Source organism: Rutilus rutilus, assembly GCF_951802725.1.
Source record: "Rutilus rutilus genome assembly, chromosome: 8".
Lineage (NCBI taxonomy): Eukaryota > Metazoa > Chordata > Actinopteri > Cypriniformes > Leuciscidae > Rutilus > Rutilus rutilus.
In genome coordinates, this window is record NC_140222.1 from 42,380,423 (window position 1) to 42,406,591 (window position 26,169).

Sequence of the window (26,169 nt, forward strand, 5' to 3'; positions counted from 1 at the left end):
TCTTATTGATTTGCAGTTACACGTGACATAGGCATGAACTCAACCGTTTACAGATTAGGATTTAGTCCTTACCTTTCATTTCAATCAGAAGGTGATTTATAATCCGATGAGTGTTATGTTTATGTCACGCCCCTTACGAAAATAAACCATGGTTTTTCTACACAAAAATGTGTTATTTTGCTACACTAACCATAGTTTATCCATGGTATTATAGTAAAACTGTGGTTTACAAATGGCAATCAATGCCAAAAAACACTTTTACTATAAAACCATGGTTAATTTGCGTAATATTTACTGCCTGAAGTGGCATAAGGTAGATTACTTCGATTTAGTCCACTGTGAATTCATTTCAAACTTAGATGTTTTTAAAGTTTATAGGTATAAAAGCAAACGGGACGTGTTTTACTGTGCTGTTGGGCCTAGGTGGTGTTTTTAAAAAAGTATGAAAAACAAACAAAATATTGCTACTACCTGACATGTCTCAGACTGGAAATCGTGTTTTACAGCGTTGCGCACTACAGCCAATCACACACGACTCTGTTGAGCTCATGAATGAAAAGGCCTATCAGAGGTAATCGCTGAAGAGTTTTGTTCAGTGCGCGAACTGAACTCTCGCGACACTCTCATCATAAACATGAACAGATTTGGTGATTGTGCTCTTGAGAGCGTCGACACTAATATAAATAGGTTTTTCTATTTACAAGTAATTTTAGCAGTAGCCAATCACAAACATATCTGATGATTTCTTGGCCAATCAGACGTGTTTAAGTTAGACTCCCCTCAACAGTGCTGAGATCTGCACTCTCAAATCCTCTCGTTATAATTTAACTTGAAACAAAAAAGTGGAGACATTATGTTGGCTAAATAAGATATGCATTGCTTTGGAATATTCTTGATCACTTCATCGGCCGCCCTTATGATGCTGAAGTTTTTGTTATTTGAGAAATTCATAATAAATAATCATAAAGCAAGGTTTATTTAAGCTGCAAAGGTATAACAAAATAAAATATTGTGACATATATAAATGAGGAGAATTTATTAATGCGTCATAACTGTTTTAATTGTTTCATTAATACATTAGGCATGTGACTCTCACAGTGCATTATGGGTATTCTCTAGCCGTTAATTGTACATTGGTTGTACACTCGTTATTGCGGTGCATTGTGGGATTTAATGAGTGAACATGATAACATATGGTTTCGGATAACACTACAAATGGCTGTTCCCTCAAATAGTGCCCATTTAAGGGTATAGGGGGCGATTTCAGACACAGCCACTTTTAATGCCACATAAATATTGCACATTGTGTAATAAAAAAGTTGAAGTTAATTCTCTGCTAACCAAGCCCTCCATAAATCTCACAAAACACGACGTAATTAATAAAAGAAAACAATAATAATAAAAAAACAGATATTGTACAGACAATTAATGATATTTGATGATTCGTAGATTAGCCTTTATTTAATAGATTGCACTTTAAATAAAACATTTGCAATTGGTTATTAAAAGGAGACTGTGAAATGCTGCATGTACACACACATGTTTGCCCTGCAGACCTTCGGAAACAGTAAATAATGCCGATTATCTCCTCAATTAATTCGAGATTTAGAAGAAAACAGTGTTTATTTTGTTACAGCCAGTAAGATCGCGCGCGCGCGTGCACACGAACACTGAATCATCTCCACGTCGTTTACTATTCATGAAATATTGGTATGATTCATTATTAATCACAATGCTACAAATGTAAATGTTATACGTAAAGATGTTGGTATTGTTGGTAGCTTTTGGACAGAGGGGAGGCCGAGTAGGCGGACTAGTATGTATACAGCAGTACGCTAGCCTAGTACGCTTCCCAGCACGTGCGCGCGCGCTCCTCATCACACCTTGACCAGCAGCACCTGTGGGTGCACGAAGGTCCCGGTCTTTAATGGTTACCCATCTTTCATTGTTCAATAGCGTTTGAGGGAATCGACACGATGCTCCCTGATTGGGTCATTCACATGGCAGTTTATTTAGAGTCGCCGTTTCCCGCCATCGCCCCCCTTAACGTGTGAACGCGCGCATCAGCAGACGCCGCTAATTTATAAACCGAATTAAGGTAAGAAAGACACTTTATTTCATTGCTTTTCATATGAAGCGGGTTTTTTTCAGATGTTATGCGTTTGTTTTAGCGTTAAATGAATAAGGCGTGAGTGTTATGCTTTCATTAGATGCATTTTTTTGTAATATTTAAAGTGGCAGTAGTTAGTGTTCATTTTACTCAATGCTTTTGTACTTTCGCGCTTTGGCCTACTGAGTGTGTTGGTAAAGTAGTTTTGTCGGCAGATTAATTTAACGTCGATAATTAACCTTTTGGTGTATCCCTCATTTACCGACCTACACCTGCATCTTGTTGTATTTGCAGTGTGTAGTGGTGTATATGCCTCGGTTTACCCGAGTTTATCTACGTTTACTAGCTTTTACACGAGTTTATCTTAGTTTAAATCCGTGTGGTTGTCTTTACATAGTCTATGTTTACCTTCGATAAGTTTCCATTTATCTGAGCGTTTTAAATTTTTTTTTTTTTGTTGCTGATGCTTGTTTATGTGACTCGTACTGTGACCTTTGACCTCGCAGAACTGAATCATCTACTTCGTGAAGCTTCGAATCCTTTGCGAATCATTTGCTTCGAGCACGTATCAAACTGCCAAAGTCACGTGATTTGACTAAACGAGGCTTGTTACGTCATTTCTGTGTACCAATTATGATTTTTTTTTTTACCTGGTCTCGGGTCAATTTGATGGATTTGTAGACATTTAATTAACCATTTGTATAAAGGCTGTGTTATAGTTAAGTGTATTATTGGTACGATTAACCAAGCTCTCCATAAGATGAATTAAACAACCCCTACAATTTAATAAAATAACACATTTATTTTATATACCTCACGTATACCTCATATTTGAAGGTATTAGATTACACTATAAATAAAATAATTGCAGTTGGTTTGTAAAAGATGTTTGTATTTTTGCTGCACTTACACACTTCTGACCAGCAGGGGTCGCCAGCGCGTGGCGTTTCCAGAGATTCGAAACAGTGAATCATTTGCGAATCAATTGATTCAAAGTTCCGATTCGTTTCTCCCATTAACTGAAGCTAGTTTTTTAATGTCGGTCAAAGTGATCGTGAATAAGATTTGACGTGTGTGTGTGTGTGTGTGTGTGTGTGTGTGTGCGCGCTAAAATGACCATTCACAATCTGTAAATGAAGACACTCTTGACTATCTGAGTGTTTTCAGCAAGGCCTTGTGTTATGAGGACAGTGGTGTGTGTTGTACATAATCAAACAAGGATCGATGTGTAAAATCAGTTTCACTTACCTTGGCCTAGTCTGAGAGACGGTGAACATGACATGTCTCTTGCTGATGTTCTCCAGGTTTGTTTAATTCTCTGGTTCTTCATCTGAATGCTTGCCTGAGTGGTTTGTGGTGTGTGTTCATGAGGCCAGTGTGTTCCTCAGTTCTGGAGGTATACGTGTATATGCAGGTACAGATGTTAGTTGTCCACACAGGAACGATCTGTTCATGTTCAGTGATCACATCTGGCATGGCTGACACAGGAACTGGCACACAAATGAGCCTTACTTTTGTTTTTTTGGAAGGAGTCTGACATGCCTAAGTTTGTTGCACACATTTCTTTAGAAATCCTAGTGTATATGATATGATTTTTGTGTGTGTGTGTCAGTAGTAAATGCTGCTGCGTCTCTGAAAACACTGAGTTTGAGTCACTTATAATGTGCTTTTGGAAAAACATGCGTCAAACATCTTCCAAAACTTCAAATGTTATAAACCTGTTGTCCAACAAAAGACAACGTTTAATAACACGTGTTTACTCGCTTCATGTCGTCATTCGAGTGTTTGAAGTGTCCTTTTGTGAGCTGATGTGTTTCCTCACAGAAAGAGGCAGACTATATGTTTTATAGTAGGGCTGCACATGTATATGGAAATATCGCAGATGTATATATCGCAATAACTGGAGTCATGAACAAAAGACTCGCTGCTCTCGGCTGAATAACTTTTGTTGCTTTAATAAGAATCAGTGTAGATATTTAATTCATACAGTGAAAACTAAGCAGCGTTTTATTTTTACATTTGATTGAGTTTGTTGTTTAAAGGAACACTCCACCGTTTTTTGAAATAGGGCTTATTCACCTTCTTTCCTACATTTAGATAGGTGGGCAAATGCATTTTTGTCTCAGTGCATGCATTGTTTTAGTTTGACAGGGTCAGCGCTAGCTTAGCTTAGCATAATGAATGGAATCCTTTGTTGCCAGCTAGCATGTCCTGAGTAAAAGTGATATAAAAAAAAAAAACCACCTAATTATTTCTTGTGGCCTGCGTATTCACAACAAGTACAAATAGCGATGCAGATTAACACTAGGCGATTTCCTATGCAGATATTGACTTGGGACTATATTAGGGGGAAGCACAGGCGAAGCACTGCTACTTGGGTGCAGAGATATCACGCCCAAGTAGCAGTGCTTCGCCTGTGCTTCCCCTTAATATAGTCCTTAATATATAAGTCAATATCTGCCTAGGAAATCACCTAGTGTTAATCTGCATCACTATTTGTACTTGTTGTGAATACGCAGGCCACAAGAAATAATTAGGTGGTTTTTTTTTTTTATATCACTTTTACTCAGGACATGCTAGCTGGCAACAAAGGATTCCATTCATTATGCTAAGCTAAGCTAGCGCCGACCCTGTCAAACTAAAACAACGCATGCACTGAGACAAAAATGCATTTGCCCACCTATCTAAATGTAGGAAAGAAAGTGAATAAGCCCTATTTCAAAAAACGGTGGAGTGTTCCTTTAATAACCCTAATGTAGGATATAACCTGAACCCCTGTGGTTTACACTGATGTTAAAATAACACTACTTACGCTACAGTAAAACACTGATGTTCACTTACAGAAGTTGTAGGGATGTTTCGTCGTTTTAAATCTGACTTTGTACAAATGTTGTTGAACCTTAATGTTCTCCTGGGTTTTCCCAGAAAGCGTGACATACCCGGGTAAGTTTACTCCGAGTTTAGATAACCTCGTCTTGACTTGCGGTTTTATAAACTGAGATTTTCAGGGTGTGTCGTCATAGCAACTCACTCTCTTAGTTCACCATCTTCCTTTTTTTAAATATGGCATCAAACAAACAATATAATTCTTGTGCACAGTAACACAAACGGATTAAAGAGAGCTTGAAAGATGAGATTAGAAAGGTTACAGAACCACCCACTAGGCAGTGATATGCACTGAGAATGTAAATTGCCAATAAACAGAAGAAAGTAGTGTGAAGCGCTTCAGTTTACATTCAGCGCTCCGCTGATAATGTAAGTTAGTCACCCTAGAGTTCAGGGTACATGTGATGGTAAGAAGATGTTTGTGTACGTTTTTTTTCTTTTTTTAAGAGTCATTTTGTTCATTTAATGGCTTTAAATGTTATACTTTTAACAGGCAATTTTTACGTTCACCTACGCAATCTTGATCATATTCTGAATTAAGAAATCATTATAATGCAGTCATAATTTACAGGGAATATCGTATTAAATACATGGATTGAATCAAGAAATGATTTTCATATAATTATAAAATATTATTATAAATTATGATAATCTATTTATTCTTTAATACTATATATTCATTTTTAAATGCAAGTGTTATTGCTATAGTAATATTTTTATTTAGATTATTAATAATCATAAAAAAATTATTAGTCATTAATTTACAAGCACAAACATTTGGGGCATATTGTGCGGCCCTAGTGTGATTAGGTTTACAGAAATGAGTTTGATTTTTGACAGATTAAATCAGAAATGCTGTTAAACTAATAAACTTTATCTCCCTTTCTCTGAATATGGCTCTGAATCTTTATCGTTTTCTTTGTTTTCAAGAAAGATACACATTACACACATACACAACATAATATACAAATGAAATAAACAGTGATGTATTTTTTTCAGCCACAGGTGTACTGACCAGTAGCATTCAAGAACGAAATGAAATTAACAAATATAAAAATAAAACACTACGTAGACTTCACTGTATAAATTATACGTTGATTCTTATTAAAGCTACTATTCAAGTTCTCAGTTAAGAGGAGCGAGTGGTTTTTCTGTGTTTGTGTTTTATAAACATTGAAGGAATCGTTCTCCCAAAAATGAAAATGGTCATAATTTACTCTCGTTGTTTTAAACCCGAATAAGTTTCTTTCTTGTGTTGAAAATAAGTATTTAAAAAAACTTCCATTGTGTTTTTCTTCTCCTATGGAAGTCAATGGGGTCCAGCAACTGCTTGGTTACACACATTTGTCCAAATAATGCTTTACTAATACTTCTAAAGTTGTAAAGAATGTGTGCAAAGTATGTTTGCAAAAAGAAAAACGCTAAAGGTTTAAATCTGTCTTGAATTTATTTTGTTTAAAATAATAACATGGAGTTGAAAAGTAATAACACGAGGAGTATACAGAGAATATTCACAATGTTTTTTGTGAATTAAAAAAGGTTGGGAACCACTGGTCTAAAGTGAAAAGCAAACATAGATAGAAAATCTGGTGCGTGTGTCATGTGTGTATATTAGATGCGTCGCGTGCCGGTCTTAAAGCGACAGTAGCCTAATAACATGTTGCCGCTTGTCCTTAAAGGGATAGTTCACCAAAACATTTAAATTCTGTCATTATTTATTCACCCTAATGTTGTTCCAAACCTGTATTAATGTCTGTCTTGTGCTGAACTGAATGTGTGTAACCGAGCAGTTGCTGGTCCCCATTGACTTCCATAGGAGAAAAAGCTATACACTGGGCACCAGTAACTGTTTGGTTACCCACATTTTTCATAATAACTTTTATTTTCAACACAAGAAAGAAACTTATTCGGGAGAGTAAATTATGACAATTTTCATTTTTTGGGGGAACGATTCCTTTAATGTTAATAAAACAACACAAAATCACTCACTGACTGAACTTTAATAGCAGCTTTAATAAGAATCAATGTATAATGTAGGCTAGTGTTTGTTCATTTACGTTCTTCAATGCTACTGCTAAATACACCTACTGTATCTGAACAAATAAAGCACTATTTATTTATTTATGTATATTGAGTTTTGTAATGTGTATCTTTTTATTCTTATTTTTGGACGACGCCCCTTCGCTCTCTTCCATTGATGAGAACTGAAGCCGCCAGAGTCCCGATATGGCGCTGACATCTTGGCGCTTGAGTCTGCGCAGTAGCGATCTCGGGACCAGACCTGCGCAGTAGCGATCTCGGGACCAGACCTGCGCAGTAGTGAGCAGGAAGTAAAGCCGCGAAATCAACGCTCCGCCCTCACTCTCGCAGAATGCACTCTCCCTGCACTTTTTAAAAAATGTATTGCAGTACGACAAGAGGCTTGCTAAAATAAAGGAAATACAATCTCCTCAGTCCTCCGATCCCGAAAAAAATGTCCGTTGGTGCTTCAGTGACTACTTCGCTCGAGAACCTGTCAATCACAGCTGTCAATCATGACGTTAAACCACCGTTTTTATAGCATCGCGTAACTAACTAAAAAACAACTTCTTTTAGAAACAGACACTTTACATCAGCGTGATTTAAAAACTACAGTAAATGACAGAAACCACCTTTGGAAAAAAGATATTTGAAGTGTAATTTAATTGTTTAGTTGGTCTCACCTCCCGTTGAACAACACGGGGAGGCGGGGCTTATGACCTATACTAGGACCAGCCACCGGGGGGCGATCGAGCCGCTTTGGCTTCACTTTTCAGGGCACGCTTGGTTTTAATTTATTCAGGGAAGACCATCCAGTATTTTACATTTGATTCCTTATTAGATTTCATTAGTTTCTTACCTCTATTCTACTCTTAGGCCTACCTGAAGAAGAAAAAAAAAAAAAACTTAAAGCACTTTTTATTTTATTTCTATTCTATTTTATTTATTTGTGCTATTGCTTATATATTGTTTATTTGTTCTTATTTTATTACTGACTGTTTACTTTTCTTTTTTTGTGAGTTCAGTTTAGGCTTGTGCTGTGTGTGAGCTATTCTGCAACAATTGCCCCATTTTAAAAACAAAAATGCATGATAAAACATTTCGGATATATATATATATATATATATATATATATATATATATATATATATATATATATATATATATATATATATATATATATATATATATATATTGAAAAATGTAAAAAAAAAAGGCTCCACCAAATTACGAAGTCTGTTAAATCCTGATTGAAGCATCCCTATAAATAATTATACATGATACAAAGGCTTCAAATACAGGGTGGGCCATTTATATGGATACACCGTAATAACATGGGAATGGTTGGTGATATTAAAGTCCTGTTTGTGGCACATTAGTATATGTGAGGGGGCAAACTCCTCAAGATGGGTGGTGACCATGGTGGCCATTTAGAAGTCGGCCATCTTGGATACAACTTTTGTTTTTTCAATAGGAAGAGGGCCATGTGACACATCAAACTTATTGGTAATGTCACAAGAAAAACAATGGTGTGCTTGGTTTCAACGTAACTTTATTCGTTCATGAGTTATTTACAAGTTTCTGACCACTTATAAAATGTGTTCAATGTGCTGCCCATTGTGTTGGATTGTCGATGCAACCCTGTTCTCCCACTCTTCACACACTAATAGCAACACCGCAGGAGAAATGCCAGCACAGGCATCCAGTATCCGTAGTTTCAAGTGCTGCACATCTCGTATCTTCACACCATAGACAATTGCCTTCAGATGACCCCAAAGATAAGTCTAAGGGGGTCAGATCGGGAGACCTTGGGGGCCATTCAACTGGCCCACGACGACCAATCCACTTTTATTAATTTCACAATTATGGTGTATCCATATAAATGGCCCACCCTGTAGTTATTGTATGAGTTATTTTGAAGCACTTAATATAAAGCATGCCTCCTGTTTAGAACTTGGGAATTACGCATGTGCAATGGTTAAAACAATTAATTCTGTACAAACGCGGAAGACCTGTACCAAAACTGCAATGATACATCAGCCAATAATCAGTATAAAAGCAATTATCTGAATCTGCTCTATAGGGCATCGCCCAATTGTTTAAAAACTGTAGTGAAATCTGCAGAGAAATGTAGTGTTTAGTATGTCCTACTACAGATGTGTACTGTTACACCCCTAATGCAGATGGTAATATCATGATGCCTTTGCCATAATAGGGTTCACCATATGGCCTGATCTGTGCACGCTTCATGTCTTTATGAAGATCAGTTATCACTGGCTGCTAATGCGCGCTGTGTTGTGACACTAACATTACTCAGCATGCTTGTGCTGAAGCATTGCAGGTACACAGAGGCCAAGAGTAGGGAGCTAATGTTGGCGTGTGTGCGTGACTGACTCTGATGTGCTCTTGTTTGCAGACGTCCTCTCCGGCCATCATGGCAGTCAGGCTGTGTGATGTGGCTTCTCTTCTGAGAAGCGGCTCGTGGGCAGCCGAGCCGTGGACTGGGGTTTGTGGGACTTCTTCATTTCGTTCATCACTGTCAGTCCAGTGTTACTGTGGGCTGTGCTGATCTCTGGACAACTGCATCTAAAACCATGTGACTGTGTTCAGATGAGTCACTTGTGTTTGTAGGGTGTTAGTGTCTGGTTTCTTTTAGGTTGTAGAACGTGATTCTGATCATGAATTCTTCCTTCCTTTAGTTTGTTTTGCTTTTCTGGCACTTTCCACAAATAGGGTATAAATAGTAGGGCTGCATGATTATGACAAATCATAATTGTCGATTATTCCCTTGAAATTGTAATTGCGACTATTACCTACGATTATCATAATTTACTTTGAAGCGGGTCCGCTTACATCGACATGTTTCTACAGTGGCCCTGAACGGACAAACGCGTTTCGTCACTGTTGTTCTTCGTGCAAAGAAGCTATAGCTAAAGTCAGCGAATAAAACACTGACACAATGAAGAACAGGTAACAATAATAATCGCAATAACATTGTTTTACTGAATAATTAAGTAAACCTAATTTCGTAATTTATCTTTAAGAAACCTCATTGCTGAACTGGCTACTCTCTGCTGTCTCAGACGACGACATCACTTCCTGTCGGCCACCGTAACTTCTGTTGGTTGCAATTCGCAAACTCACCACTAGGTGCTGCTAAAATTACACACTGCACCTAGCCTGGTTAAAACCAGACCATTCCCAGTAGTAACTGAGTTATGGTCTGGCAAAGCTTCATTAATAACTCATTTCCAAAGGGGCGTCACCAACGGACGTCGCTCAAATGCCTCTGGACGCAATTGGATAGACCTAAAACCAGTTAGAGCGATCGTCATCGTGTAAAGCCATTTGCCGCGTCCCAATTCGCCTAAGTCACACTACGCCATAAAAGTATGTACTCTTTTTGTGAAGAAAAGGTATTTACTTTTGAATGTGTAGCAAAAAAGTAGGCAAGCTTTGGGACATACTACTTCGTCATCTTTATCGGACGGATCTGTCGCGTGCGTCCTGTCACGTAAACTGCCCTGTCAATCATCTTGTCACAGTTAAAATCCTCTATTAAATCTAATTTAATTTCCTACCGTTTCGGAGAGAAATGTAGTAGCACGTTCATCTGCCAGTGGGTCTTTCTAAGAGACTGTCCTCATGTGTTTGCAATTTGAATATAATAATGCATTTAAAAGTTGCTGCGCTTCACCAACGGACGTCGCTCAAATGCCTCTGGGCGCAATTGGATAGACCTACAACCAATCAGAGCGATCGTCATCGTGTAAAGCCCGCCTCAATGTTTCTGATTGGTGCCGCGATTTGGACGGATTAGAAATGGGCTTGAATGGGCTCTTTGCCAAACTACTTGCAGAGCAAATCTAAATTTGCCGGAAGTTGTCTGGGTTTTCCCAGGCTACACTGCACCTTTAAAATAAGCTAAAGAAAGACAAACAAAAAAACATCTTAAGCACACAGAATAATGTAAGTGAACTTTTTTTTTTTTTTTGTAATTGCGCCTTTAAACGATTACATAATTGTGGCATCCGTAATTGTAATCGCGATTACAAATTCGATTAATTGTGCAGCTCTACTAAATAGGGAAACATACGAAAAACGAAGGAACATTAAACAAAATGAAAACGAAATCAAGTTAAAACATTCGGAAGAGAAACGCTTATTTAAAATGACCATTAACCGGTTAATAACGTTATTTTATCGTTCGGTTTAAGATTTCAATTTGGCAGTCAACCAATCTTGAGTTCAAATAGTACGGCCTACTCAAATGTGACGCTGACGCATCCAATGTTGTCAAGTCATCCTATGTACGTCTCAAGGCAGTGTGCGGCGTTAGCTGTGGCTCGCAGGAGCGTATCCGAGGATGCGTCCCCATGGCAGGTTAGTGTAGATCCGCTTCTATTCAGGAAAGTATATTTTTAATAATTAAACAAAGTTAGTATTGTGGCTTTAAGCACGGTCAGACACTTGCATGTGTCGTTATATTATTAACATTTTTCCAAAATTAAGCTCAAATGGAGTTATGAGGTTTTTCACCAGTGAATGTCAGACTCTTTGTCCGTCATTTAAAATGTCCGCATCTGAGGCACAGTAAGTGCATCGCATCAGCTTACATGTTACAAAGATTATTATTGCTATGTGGGTGCTCAGTTTTGACTGATTACTTGGTTTTACAGTTAAAAACCAACAGATTGTCATTCATGATGTACCGTCTGCATTCTTGGATGCATCTGTAGATCCAGACATTTGATGTTTATGGTGTGGAATTTTATATGAAATGATAGTTAGCCAGCTGTAATAGCTCTGGTAAAAACATGGGCTTTAGTCAATGCTTTAAAGCAAAGATAATTATCAGTTACCGATTTCTACCCTGTTTGTGGAAGTGCCTTTTGTTCTGAAGTTTCCCTTTCCCAGAATCCTTTCCTTTGTTTGCATGGTGGGAATGACACTGGTTCTGGTGCTGTTGTTTGTTTGGTGGTGGTTTTTGCATTTGTGCTGGTCTTTTATGATTTAACAGACTCACAAGCTCCCCTGTTGTTATTATTTTTTAATTTCCCTGATGTACCACATCATAATGCTCTTGGTATAGTTTGCAGAATTAGTTAAAGGGATGGTTTGGAGTAAAATCAGCCTAGGGTCCTTTGCACCATGACCTCGAGCCAAACACCCCCCAGAAGCCTTTATTCCCCTTGGTTGAACATTATTAAAGTTAGAGCTTATTTAGAGACATCAGCCGAATGGTTTAGTGCAGGCGCTAATAAGGCTGTATCTGGTAAATTACCCCACTAATAATGCCCAGAATGGTGCCAAACTTCTACAGTAGTACAAATAGGTTCTGTACTCATAAAACAAGGCATTGGAAAGTTTGTAAGTACATCAGGAGTTTATTTAAATAACACTTGCCTGACGGCTAATGCTACCGCTAACCCGGACATCGACGTCACTTCAGGGGTTTGGGAAAAGCACGTAAAAGTCCTGGCAGAAAGCGATTGTTAAAAATAACGATAAATTGTTGTAAACTGGTACTACCAACAAAATATTAGTGCGTTACACTACATCCTTATGCATCGCTTTCTGCCAGGACTTTTATGTGCTTTTCCCAAACCCCTGAAGTGACGTCGATGTCCGGGTTAGCGGTAGCATTAGCCGTCAGGCAAGTGTTATTTAAATAAACTCCTGATGTACTTACAAACTTTCCAATGCCTCGTTTTATGAGTACAGAACCTATTTGTACTACTGTAGAAGTTTGGCACCATTCTGGGCATTATTAGTGGGGCAATTTACGAGATACAACCTTATTAGCGCCTGCACTAAGCCATTCGGCTGATGTCTCTAAATAAGCTCTAACTTTAATAATGTTCAACCAAGGGGAATAAAGGCTTCTGGAGGGTGTTTGGCTCGAGGTCATGGTGCAAAGGACCCTAGGCTGATTTTACTCTGAACCATCCCTTTAAGGAGAATTTCCTTTTCTAGGCAAGCAAAATAGCTTATAACTGATGCCAAAATGAATCAAATCAAAATTGGAATCGAATCGAACGCAGATGTGAACAGAAAAGGATCATATGATTCGTTCGCTATATTTTAAATGATCCGAAGCCAAATTAGCCATTTTTCTGTCCCTTAGATAAAGCGCAGTTGTTTTCTGTCCGCTTGAGCTCTCATCTCTCATCTGTCCTATATTCAAATATGACAAATGAAGATGGCATGATGCCAGGTCTGATGTCCATGACACCAAATGTATGCATTTTGTAAACATAATACACCAAGTTTGAATATGTGGACGTGTGAGTCAGGTTTGACAGCTCTGGCAAGTGACAAGTTACCCTCAACAGCCTCTCATTTGTCATTTCCCTGTTGTCTTCACTCACTCAGTGTGTGTTTGCGCCTCTATAGCAGGTGATTGCAGCCATGGAGACTCAGCTGTCCAACGGGCCGAGCTGTCCCACCAGCAACGGCCCCAACAGTGTCTCCAACAACTGCACGGCACCAGTGGAGATGCCCAGCGACACCGAGGACAGTAAGACCAATCTGATTGTGAACTACCTCCCGCAGAACATGACGCAGGAAGAGCTCAAGAGTCTGTTCGGCAGCATCGGAGAGATCGAGTCCTGCAAGCTCGTGCGAGACAAAATCACTGGTACTTTCGGCTATCTGTGTCATCAATTATTGATTAACCGGATATAGCACAGCGTAGTTTATAATCAAGGATTTAAAGTTCTAATTCGCATGGATGGACAATTAGAGAGTACTGGTGGTGTTAGGCAGGCTACAAATGCACACTTAAGGCGAGACACTACAGGTGAATAGGGTACAAATTTTAAATAATAGAGATTACCATGAAACTTCCTCAATTGATTACTTACACAAGTGTATATATAAAAAATGTATTACAAGTTTTTGAAATTTGTATGTTTAATTATGCAAATTAGGCATTCTCTCATTAAATATGCGCAATTTTGCATATATTTTCGGTAGATAGATCTGAACATATGATAAAGCCAGGTGCAAAATTCTTTTTTTCATTTTGTTTACACACAATTCAGAGGGATTTCAGGATATATGCTTTCATTACCTAGGAAATCAAAATATACTGTCCATAGCCTTAAATCGATTTTCGCCATATTTTTTTTATTAAAATGTCACATAAATCAGGCCAGGAATGATTTATTAACAAATCCCTCTGAAAATAACTTCAGAATACTCCTAAGTGTATAACTGGAAAGTTTGGTGTAGAATCGGTGCTACATAGGCTGAGATGTTTGTACTGGAGAATGACAAACTCATTTTGAGAAAACGGCCTTTAAAGATTTATATTGTAAAAATTCATACTTTTTTAGTGGAAACAACTATTAACAGACACAATATCTTATTAAATCATTAGCAATCAACAATAAAACCACCTAAAACACATCAAGACTTATAACACAGCATTTATGGCCTTCAACTGAACTGAACCCCAGTCAAAAACACACTCTGGAAATGTCAGAGCACGTCACGTGATGCATCTGAACGAATCACGTTGTCAGAAATTGACATCAGCCAATGAGAATTCGCTTTTAGAGTTAAATGCCTCATTGTACTTTCACGATTGGTTGCTGATGAAAAGGAAATGACCATATTTGGATCCGACAGCATTGCACAGGAGAGAGAGAGCTTTCCAGCGGTATATGTGATGACAGGGTGCAGACAGCGATCGCGGAGCAGGATGTTGATTTAGAATGCCAACTTCTGTTGAATTTAGGAGGAATCTACAGACGCAAATAGACAAGGTGTAGTAAAATAAAGACGTAAATGTGTATTTTGGACTTTTTACCACAAGTCTGAAAGGAGACAAATAGGCCAAAATCTCAATAAACCAGTGAAGAAAAAAATATGTTTTTGCCTGCCGTGTCTCGCCTTAAGTGAATCTAACTGGAATCACTAAAGTTTGTGAGGTTCATGGAATTAAATATCTATCAGATATTCTAAGACTTGAAAATGTAAATGATAGATGCGTATTTACTGAATGTTGATTGGTATATGACTATTTGCATTGGCTTTCTTTTGCGTTTAGATGTAGCCTAATTGTTAACCAGACAATAAACTAATGAAAGTTTCTTTGAGTCTCTGCACATGTGCCGACTGTCAAAATAAAAGTCCCGCTTCCAACATTTATTGGCCAAACTGAAAAATGCCAAATGTCAGACGATATATCGGTCAACCACTAATCCTCTGTATTTTTAAACTAATCTTTTTTTAGTGAATCATTTAAATTCCCATCATAATTTTATACTAATTTATTGCAGAAAACGCCTCTGAACAAATCAATGAACGATTTAAAGTATTCGAAAGATATGAGTCACTGGGATGAATTGGTTTGGCCTCTGGTTAAACCCTCTTATTTGGTTTGATTTTTGAAAGATTTGATTTTCATATGGAGGCTTTACAGCTCATTATTACAGTGCATATTACACCCTGTGTGTTAGATACTGAGACAGTCAGATCCATAACACACTGCAATTCTCATAAATCCTCACCTCGGTGTGTGTGTGTGTGTGTGTAGGTCAGAGTCTGGGTTACGGCTTTGTGAACTATGTGGAACCCAAAGACGCAGAGAAAGCCATCAACACTTTAAATGGACTCAGACTGCAGACCAAGACCATCAAGGTAAGGTCAGTCTGATATGAGGCTGCTGTCATAGATATACTGCTCGTGTGTTGGTGTGTGCCCGCCACACGACTCTACACTAAGTTTGTGTGTGTCCAGGTGTCGTATGCTCGACCAAGCTCAGCGTCCATCCGTGATGCTAACCTGTACGTGAGCGGTCTTCCTAAAACTATGACCCAGAAAGAGCTGGAGCAGCTGTTCTCGCAGTATGGCCGCATCATTACTTCCAGGATCCTCGTGGACCAGGTCACAGGTAAGATTTGGCCGACCTCGTCACGCTGGGGTCATGCACTCGGCTGTGTTTGGCCAAATAAAAAGCACATTTAAAATATGGTTGCATTCGCAAGAGAGTCATATTGCTATCAAAATTGTGTGTATGTATACACCATTGGCGGAATCGGCTGAGGCTCTCCTCCAAGGAATGCAAGTTTACCTAGTCTCTCACAGCAAGGGCTTGCAATGCTGCTGCCCAGGCCTCCTCGCATGCTATGGCCATCCTGCAAGACTATCAGGCCAAAGCACTGAAAGATCTGCACAAGAATAGTCCAGAGTTAATGCAGGAACTGCGTTCGGTCACCAACTATGCCCTTCGTGCTTCAAAAGTGCTTGAGTAGGGACTGGGTCGGGTGGTGTTTCTGTTAGTGGTCCAGGAGCGTCACCTATGGCTCAACCTTGTGGAGATGTGGGATGTAGTAGAAAGTGCACTTTCTCAATACCCCCATCTCCCAAAGTGGCCTTTTAGGCAACACTGTCGAGGACTTCTAGCAACAGCTCTTGACAGTGAAGAAGCAGACAGAGGCAAAAAAACCACATCTTGCCTTGTCGCAGGTTCCTCTACCCCCGAGAGCCAAAGCTCCGCCTGGAGCGTCAGCCAGACACCAGAGGTCGAGTTGCAGGAAGGTAGCACTGCCTGCCCATCGACAGGATACTAAGGCTGCTTTCCAGTCCAAAAATTATTTATGGACAACTCGGACAAGTAGTATGTGACGATGCCATCACTCATGCCAGAGTCCCCTCTATTAGGCGGCTCTATGCCTTGTTGAGGTATCTCTTCACTACATGGAATGCTTCCTGAGATGAGTTGTGGCATAGGGTCTGTTTACACTTTTCTTCTGCAGGGCCTGGAGAGGCACCTGTTGGGCTCCACCCTAAAGGTGTATGTGGCCACAACAGTTTCTAACCATGAGACTGGGTGGCAGGTCCTTGGGAAGCACAAACTGATCGTGAGATTCCTGAGAGGTGCACAGAGGCTATCCCTTCTTGGGATCTTTCTTTGGTCCTTCATTCCCTGCAGAGAGATCCATTTGAGCCCTTGCGATCAGTACCCTCTCTTTGAAGACGGCCCTGATGATTGAGCAGACCTCCATCAAGGGGGGTGGGGGACATACAAGCCTTATCCATTAGTGACTCGTGCCTGGAATTTGGGCCAGCCTTCTCTCACGTTGTCTTGAGACCCCGGCCTGGATATGTGTCCAAAGTTCCCACTACTCCCTTCAGGGATCAAGTGGTGAGCTTGCAATCAGTCCCTCCTGATGTTAAAGACCCAGCCCTGTCTCTGTTGTGTCCAGTGCACGCTCTGTGAATATATCTGGACCGAACACAGAGCTTCAGACAATCTGAACAGCTCTATCTGTTAAAGAGGTCAGCAGAAGGGGAAGGCTATCCAAAAAAATAATGGCTTGCTGGATTGTGGATGCCATTCTCTGGGCTTATCAGGCCCAGGATGAACCTTACCCTTTGGGAGTGAGAGCTCACTCCACCACGGGTATCGCAGCCACGTCAGCTCTCCGAACTGTGCTTCATTAGCAGACATATGCAGAGCTACGGGCTGGGCTACACCCAACACTTTTGTAATATATATTATTTTTTTTGAAGTGTTGTAATCTTCGCATGGAATTAGTTTCGCCTCAAGTCTTGGGTATTAACAGTTAAAACTCTGACAAACTGTTGTAGTGCTTGCATTAGCACCTTTCAGGTCCAGTTATGGTTTTCCATAAATGGTAATCCCTAGGCCAGGGGACCTGTGACAGACTGTTACAGTTTTTTTTTTTTAACTGGTTGTGAGCTGTTACTCTGTTACGTTTGTGAAGCGGTGTCCGGGTTTTACACTGGATAAATTAATAAAGCAGTAGTGACTAGGGATGAGTCATTTTCGAATATTCGGTTAGTCGATTTAATAATACAATATCAAATAGGTTGTGCGATTATTGTCAAAAAAAAAAAAAAATGCAAATAACGTGTCTAAAAGCTGTCACAAAAAAACGGCTAAAGTAATGATTATGAATGTTTCAAATATAGCAAGGAGACATTTTAATTGTTCATTAATAATCTAGTGTTTTCTGTGTCAGTGTAGGCTGCAATAGTGACCTCATAAGCCGCTTTCCGACCGGAGGAACCTTTTCACAGTTCTTAGAACTATTGGCTAAAGTACCCGGATGTCGGCGTGTTCGCACCGCAGGAACTAGGAACGATTTTAGTTCTAGGAACTCCATTTGGAGGAACTAATTTAGGTCCTACTTCAGAGTAGGGTCTAAACCAGCACTATAGGAACTACCCGTGACGTTAGTGTACGCTGATTGGCCGAACAGCTATAATGTAAACACACAGATTATAGCCTATATATTTACTCCAGAAACTAACTATACAAACATGGAAAACAGTGATAGATGGGTCTCTAAACCTTTATGCTGAAGAGAAAATCCAACGCAACTTTGAGGGGACCAAGCCAAACATGATTATGTTTAACTTATCTGCCCAGCTAGCAACACTGGACATCAATCACACGGCATAGGCTAATAACCTTTTTTTCATATACTGTCTACTTTCTATAACAGTTCTATCTAATAACATATTAAACAGTACTGTTAGACAGATCGCTAACTAATAAACACAGAGTTGCATTGTTTTCTCTGGCGGTCTCAGCGCCGCCAAAATAAAGGTCCGTCGCGCCGTCAAAATAAAAGTTGCCGTGCTTGCGTCACTCCCTTACCCCTCCTACCAGTTCCTATGGCCACTTGGCCAGTGCAAACGCAAACAGCAAAACTGATTTTGGGGGAGAGTAGTTCTTAGAACTGTTTAGAAGTGGACAGTTCTTAGAACTAAGTTCCTGAAACTACTTGGTCGGAAAGCGGCTATAGTGAACGCGCCTAGGGAATGCACATTTCATACAGATTACATAAGCAGAGAGTAGTTTGTTTCTTTTCGTTTTGAATTGTTTTGTTTAAAAGTAGACATTTCAAGCTATATATCTCATGTCTGTGAGACGGCTTATACGTTGAGTTTCGGTTAATTTATGAGACGAGCTCCAGTTCATGAGCAATGCAATCGCGCCGGCACCTCCATGTCCTGATTATAATGTCTGCTATATTAAGGCTTGGTTTTAAGGTGCGTTTTAAGGCTTGGTTTTTAGGGAATTACAAACCTGCGCACATATATTCAAACACGCATACCAATAGACTGAACTCGTAATATGCATGTGCACGCCATCAGCATTCTCACAGGTTTCGCGTTTAAAGTCTGTGTAGAGTTTCCTGTTAAAACAGTGTCGTGTTAGCGGCCCTAAGTTAATAACTAATGATCGTTGCGACGGAAGTGAATCAATCAAATTAACTTTAGCTGGAAAATAACCTTATGCAAATACTGCTATAAAGCCCTTGTTTTTATAGTGGTCAGGGGGAGCCCACCACAGGGACTCTTCCCCATGTAGTACTCCCCTCGGTCTCCGTAGTGTTGCTTTCTCAGTGAGAACGAAAACGCTTCCTAATGTTAACAACCAGGTTTACTCTGCCATAAAATAAAAAACATAGTCAGAAAAGGCCTACGGCTTGAGTGACGTCCCCCTAGAGGTGAGGAGGTCCCCTTGACAGTCCCCATTGCACTGGGTGAGTTGTGGGTTAGTGTAGCTGCACTTGCTGTTGGCACGCAGAGGACCCCTATTCTGTATTTTGATACAACTTCGAAAGTGATTGACAGAAAAGTCTTCGATAGGATTGGATTCTTGCCTCACAGACATGAGAAATATAGGCCTACAGAAGCTTAAAATAGGGTCTACTTTTAAATGAACCAATTCGAAACAAATAGTTTTAAGTAATCCAAATAAAAGGTACATTTCTCTCTATAGATGTGCGCCGGTTCACTGTACTGCAGGAATGACGAGTCGGCATCATCATCTTCATCTTTGCAGCCAACACAGACTCGGAAAACACTAGCTTATTATTAAACAATTAAAATGTCTCCTTGCTATTTTTTTTTTTTTCCGACACATTCATACTTCTGCCAGTGCTTTGCGGCAAGCCTTATGTGTGCTGAGCGCGACGCATATATCCGCCCCCCAGTATATATTTAATTCAATTCACATTTATTTGTATAGCATTTTTTCACAATACATATCGTTTCAAAGCAGCTTTACAGAAAATACGTATGTCTAAATTACAATTTAGAGTGATCTGTTATCAGAGGTAGTAATGCATTTCAATAACATTTTCATTGTTTCATCATTGGTTCACCTTTGTGTACAAATCAATAACTGGACACACTCCTTCACATTTAACTACACTCTTGGCACTTAGTAGATCTGTGGCCAGTTGCATAAACTTAAGACTAGTCTTACAAGTTAGTCATCCAATTTAACTTTTTAAATAACTTTTTTTAAATAACTTTTAACTTTTTAAAGTCGGTAACATAAAAACGTAGATTGGTCTAATTTGACACCGAACAGTAAGACTGATTACCCCTAACTAACTTCTAGTTGATCATACTAGTTCTTAAGACACAGTCTTAACAATAATGGCTATGTTTTTGCAACTGGCCCCTGAATACAATCTAAGATCATGTAGATACACACTGTATGATGTTCCACAAACTAAAACTGCTTTTAGTTACAGTGCTCCAACTTCATAGCCTGGTAATACCAGACTCTGCTACTTCGCTTTGCTTCGTAGAGAGAGTCTGGAGTTCCGTAATAGAAAAACGTGTTCTTTACCGCCTGGGGGCGCTAGTCTGAAGCTTAAAATCATTGGTTACCCGTAAGCCAATCACATAACGTTTGGTTATGGCGTGTGTTATGCGCATGCTCAGCCGCATCTAACTTCCACTGTAAACACATGTATGATGCGAAAACAAAACCATCGAGCGAAATACCGGAGTGAACATGGCTGTGAACGACTTTTGCAGATTATGTGAAGTAAATCTACGCATCCACGGTACAATCAGCGTCTACGTCACGGCTCTCAGCCCGCCCTCTGTTCGTTGATTGGCCGGCTGTTTTCAGGCCGGAGGAAAACGGAAAGCTATGACGCGGAATTGTTCAGGAACCGGTATCGAAGTCAAGGTATCGATATCAGTTTATTTAACGATACCCAGCCCTACTATTTAAATTGTTGTAGAAATTTAAAGATTTAATAATTTTTCAAAGTTACAATTAATTTTAATTTTTCAGGCCAGATTCAAATATACGTTAAATAATGAAGAACAAGTTAAGTAAAAAGAGTATTTTTTAACATTGAATGGCTTTCCTGAGGTAAATTTAACATTGTGACATTGTTTACAAGCTGTTTTTATTGAAGTCTTTCCACAGTTGAAACTTAGCAATGACCTGATTAATTTCAGGTCTAATTAAACGGCACCTGAAAATTTCAGACGAATGTTTTCAGTTGTCGAAATCAGTGAATTGCTAAGTTGCAATGTTTCATGGTGTCTGTTTCCGTGCCCTATTAAAGGGATAGTTCACTTTGAAATTAATTTTTGATATGTTTTAGCTTACCTCAAGGGCATCCAAGATGTAGGTGTCTTTGTTTCCGCAGTAGTTTCAATTTTGATATTTTTAGGTCAAACCGTTCTTGTCTGTCAGTCATATAATGCAGGTCGATGGTCACTGTCTCAAAACACAAGCACAGAGTCCAAATTAAAACAATTCCCCATCGTCCAAATTAAACAATTCCCCATCGTAAGTACACATTGATGGCCTAAGACACGAAACGAGCGGTTTGTGTGAGAAAACGAACAGTATTTATATCGTTATCTCTTGAAAACAGCACACGTCCAAATGATCTGACGGCGCGGGCGGGTATAGATGTATACACTAGATGTCGCCTTCGCTACTGCAGTTCATTGGAACGAAACCGTAGCCAAGGCGACATCTATGTATATATCTATACCCGCCCGCGCCGTCAGATCATTTGGACGTGTGCTGTTTTCAAGAGATAACAACGATATAAATACTGTTCGTTTTCTCACACAAACCGCTCGTTTCGTGTCTTAGGCCATCAATGTGTACTTACGATGGGGAATTGTTTAATTTGTTTTGAGACAGTGACCATCGACCTGCATTATATGACTGACAGACAAGAACGGTTTGACCTAAAAATATCAAAATTGAAACTACTGCGGAAACAAAGACACCTACATCTTGGATGCCCTTGAGGTAAGCTAAAACATATCAAAAATTAATTTCAAAGTGAACTATCCCTTTAATCAAATTCTCTCTGTTCAGTCTATGGTACAGCAATTATAATTTACCAAATTTGTTTGTCACAGGACAGGTCCTAGTCTAGCCAGATTTACAGTACTTTTTTTTGTGGTGTTCAGGCGTGTCCAGAGGTGTGGGCTTCATCCGATTTGACCGGCGCGTTGAGGCTGAGGAGGCCATTAAAGGTCTGAATGGACAGAAACCACCAGGTGCCACCGAGCCAATCACAGTGAAATTTGCCAACAACCCCAGTCAGAAAAGCAGCCAGGCGCTTCTGTCTCACCTGTACCAGTCGCCCAACAGACGATACCCAGGACCGCTGGCACAGCAGGCCCAGAGATTCAGGTACCCGCACACTGGGTCAGGTTCACTGCACTGGTGCTGACTTTAACTTGAGCGTGATTTCATTTTATGTGTGTGCATGTGTTTCAGGCTGGATAATCTGCTCAACATGGCATATGGAGTCAAGAGGTATGTTACTTTGTGCTGCTGCTCGTGGGTAATCTATTAAAGCAATGTTTTAGTGATTTTACTGTGGCAGTGCTCCAGACTATAGCCCTATTCGGACGGGACTAGTTTCACAGGGGGACGTTAGAGAAATTTCTGTTTCACAGACGTACTTGTCTGTCTTTTTCTCACACGACCTCTGTAAAAATTCCAGAGCAAATTACCTGCTGTTTTTTGTCAAACTCTGCGTTCCTCAGAGAAATCTAATCCCGTCCGAATGCGAATGTCTGTGATTGCCGAAATTATTATTATTTTTCAAAACCCTTTTTCTTGTGTGTTTTTGTCAACGTGAACTACCGTACAATCTCTCGCTATCGCGCTGGTATTCAAGTTTCTGCTTTTTGCGCACCGATAATGGATGTAGATGTGTTCGGTACACTGCGCAGAAATAAAAAAATGAAATCAACAAGAAGAGCCAAATCACGTAAACTGTTAAGACTGGCTACTTTATAATAATTTTTTTTTTTTTTTATTATTTTTTTTATAGACTAAGCGTTGTATCAATTTGCATATGCTTTTATATGTTCTTACTTAATTGCATAATTGATAGAATATTCCCATAAGGCTCGTGTGACAATATAGGTCAATTATTTTATAAATTTATAAACGGGCGTTTATTTATTCACTCTCAGTGTTGAGAAAGGTAGCCTGCATGCGTTACGTTATTGTGTTAATAACTAAAGTGCCTAATTATGTTACATATTTATTTTGTATGAAAACTAGCGCGTTAGTTACTTACGGATTGAAAAGTACTGTTGTATCAGTGCTGCGCGAGCTCTCTCTCACAAACACAGACGCGCGCACACAGAGAGAGAAGATAATTGTAAAATGAAAAATTGATGGGCGAAGTTTAAATTTTGTTCTTGCTTGTGTTTTTTTTCCTGTCAAAATGTCAAAGCGTTTTGTATTATCCATCCGTGTTTTATAAAATTCGTTAAATGACGGACGTTTTACTGTTAACACAGCCCTCTTTATATGTCGGATTCGTCTAACTTACACTTGATTATTCCTTTTAGAATAAGTGATTCGTTTTGCCATTATTGGACTCCGGTCTATTCACTGTCAACTGTTTTCTATAAATAGGTTTGTATTGGCTAACATTTATTCAGCTAATGCGTGTCCTGTTTAAAATGTGCAATGTTCATATGCAAAGACAGCACGTCACAAATAGAAACCCCTTTTTCTGTGGGATTTAGTATCATATTTGGATATTGGAATAAATTAAGTAGCCTATCTTAAATGTACACACAATGTTACTGTTTTCTAGGGGTTTCTTTATTTATTTATTTATACACACACACACACACACACACACACACACACACACACACACACACACACACACACACACACACACACACACACACACACACACACACACACACACACACACACAAATATACAATAACCGCTTTAAGTTGTCAATGCAGGCAAAGGACCATGGTATAAGCGGTGTAATCCACAGCTAGCTGTGCATTAAACTATTTGAATGAATGAATGTACCACATATCTCACGAAATACCATGGTGTTGCATTTAGTGTTACTTCAGTAAGTCCACGCTGGAGATTTATGGATTGAAAAGCCTAATAAACAAATGGTTTCTCTTGTTTTCAACATCACTTCTGCGGAGAATGTCAACACTGTTTGATCTGGCTAAAGTAGTTTGTTCAGAGACATTTGTGGTTTGTAGCAAAATTATTAAGCTATCCAAATTGTACATGATGCACAGTGAGTAAATGCATTAATGCTCCTTTTATAATCACTAAATCTGTCACTCGCTGCAGATCAGCCTGAGCTTGCTGAGGCATTAAAACTTATTTACATTGTCGGCATCTTAATATAATAAAAATACGAATTGTTTTTAAAGATGTTAATAGAAAGGAACGTGTTGCCCTTTACTGAACAGTACAGCTTCTTGGCAGCGTACTACTGTACCATAGAAAATGATCTTCATTTTAGCTGAAATGCTGTTTTTTTTGTTTGTTTTTGGCAGTAGATTCTCACCCATGTCCATTGATGGGGTCACCAGCCTGGCGGGCATCAATCTTCCGGGTCACGCTGGTACGGGCTGGTGCATTTTTGTGTATAATCTGGCGCCGGACGCCGACGAGAACGTCCTCTGGCAGATGTTTGGCCCATTTGGCGCTGTGACTAACGTAAAGGTCATACGAGACTTCAACACAAACAAGTGCAAAGGATTTGGCTTTGTCACCATGACAAATTACGACGAGGCTGCTGTTGCAATCGCCAGTTTGAATGGGTACCGGCTCGGGGACCGAGTTTTACAGGTCTCGTTCAAGACAAACAAAACACACAAGGCCTGAATGAGTGAAGACGTGCAACGTCATGCAAACCTGACTCTCATGACAGGAAATATTTCATGGTTTTTTTTTTCTTTCTTTTTTTTTTTCCTTTTCTTAAAAGTTTACTTTTTAAAACATACGTTTAAAATATACGTTTAAAGATTTAATTAGAATAACAGCCGACTGTTAAGTGTGTTTGTTTTGGTGTATAATGTGGATGGTGACCTCCATGATACGGAGATGGAGAGCGTTCCCATGTTGGTGTTCCCATCTCTCCTCATGAGCTTCTGCGGTGCAATCCACTGCATAATGTACATGCATGAATCTTTAGTTAGACCATTTCAGTTTGTAGTACAGTAATGACTATCTTTATGTTAAATATTTAAATGACTATCTTTATGTTAAATATTTAAATAAGTATAAAACAAGATGTACATGTTGTTTTTTGTTTAAAATAATTTGGGATTTTTGTTTTTATTGTTGAGTACATCAATAAATGCGTTAAAGGGAAGACATTCTGTATTTTGTTTAATGCAACTTATGTTTATTTTATTGTACCTATTAGGGCTGCACAATTTGGGGAAAATCCAATTGTGTTTAATTAAAAAATTGTGATTACAATTTTAAAAGGTGTTTTTTATTATTATTATTATTATTACTAAATAAAAATGAAGAAAATAAGAAATATTACTATTGTAATTTTTATAATAAAAAAAATTGTATTTAAAAAAAAAAATCTAACCGTACAACTTTAAAATTACACTGTTTTTACAATACTATAAAAAAAAATGTATATATATATATTTTCAAAGGTTAAATCATCAAGCTTTTCTTTTGGTGGAAAACTGCAGGGAGCCCTTAAAGCTGCTTTAATTTTTTTTTTAAATCTCTCATTAGAGTATCGTATCTTAAGTATCTTATCCGATCGTTGTTGTATCTCTCTATTAGTGTTACTCGATCTTAGTGCTGCATTTGATACTATTGACCACAACATTCTTTTAAAGGGGTGGTTGATTATGATTCACTTTTCTAACTTTAGTTAGTGTGTAATGTTGCTGTTTGATCATAAACAACATTTGCAAAGTTACGACGCTCAAAGTTCAAAGCAAAGGGAGATATTTGCTTTTAAAGAAATCGCTTTTTAAGGACTACAACAAACGGCTGGTAGAGACTACACCACATTCCTCCCGGGTTAGTGACATCACTAACCCTAAAATTTACATAAGCC

General features: G+C 38.9%; 1 protein-coding gene across 1 annotated transcript; it reads left to right on the forward strand.

Annotated features, from left to right (window-relative positions):
- The first annotated feature begins 1,954 nt into the window (after nt 1–1,954).
- Nucleotides 1,955–25,601, forward strand: elavl2 (ELAV like neuron-specific RNA binding protein 2). The gene is made up of 8 exons (XM_084418005.1): nt 1,955–2,098; nt 9,432–9,521; nt 13,412–13,655; nt 15,561–15,664; nt 15,764–15,917; nt 22,250–22,475; nt 22,563–22,601; nt 24,632–25,601. The coding sequence occupies exons 2-8, from the start codon at nt 9,450–9,452 to the stop codon at nt 24,960–24,962; spliced, it is 1,170 nt and encodes a 389-aa protein (XP_084274131.1). The 5' UTR covers nt 1,955–2,098; nt 9,432–9,449; the 3' UTR covers nt 24,963–25,601.
- The last annotated feature ends 568 nt before the right edge of the window (nt 25,602–26,169 follow it).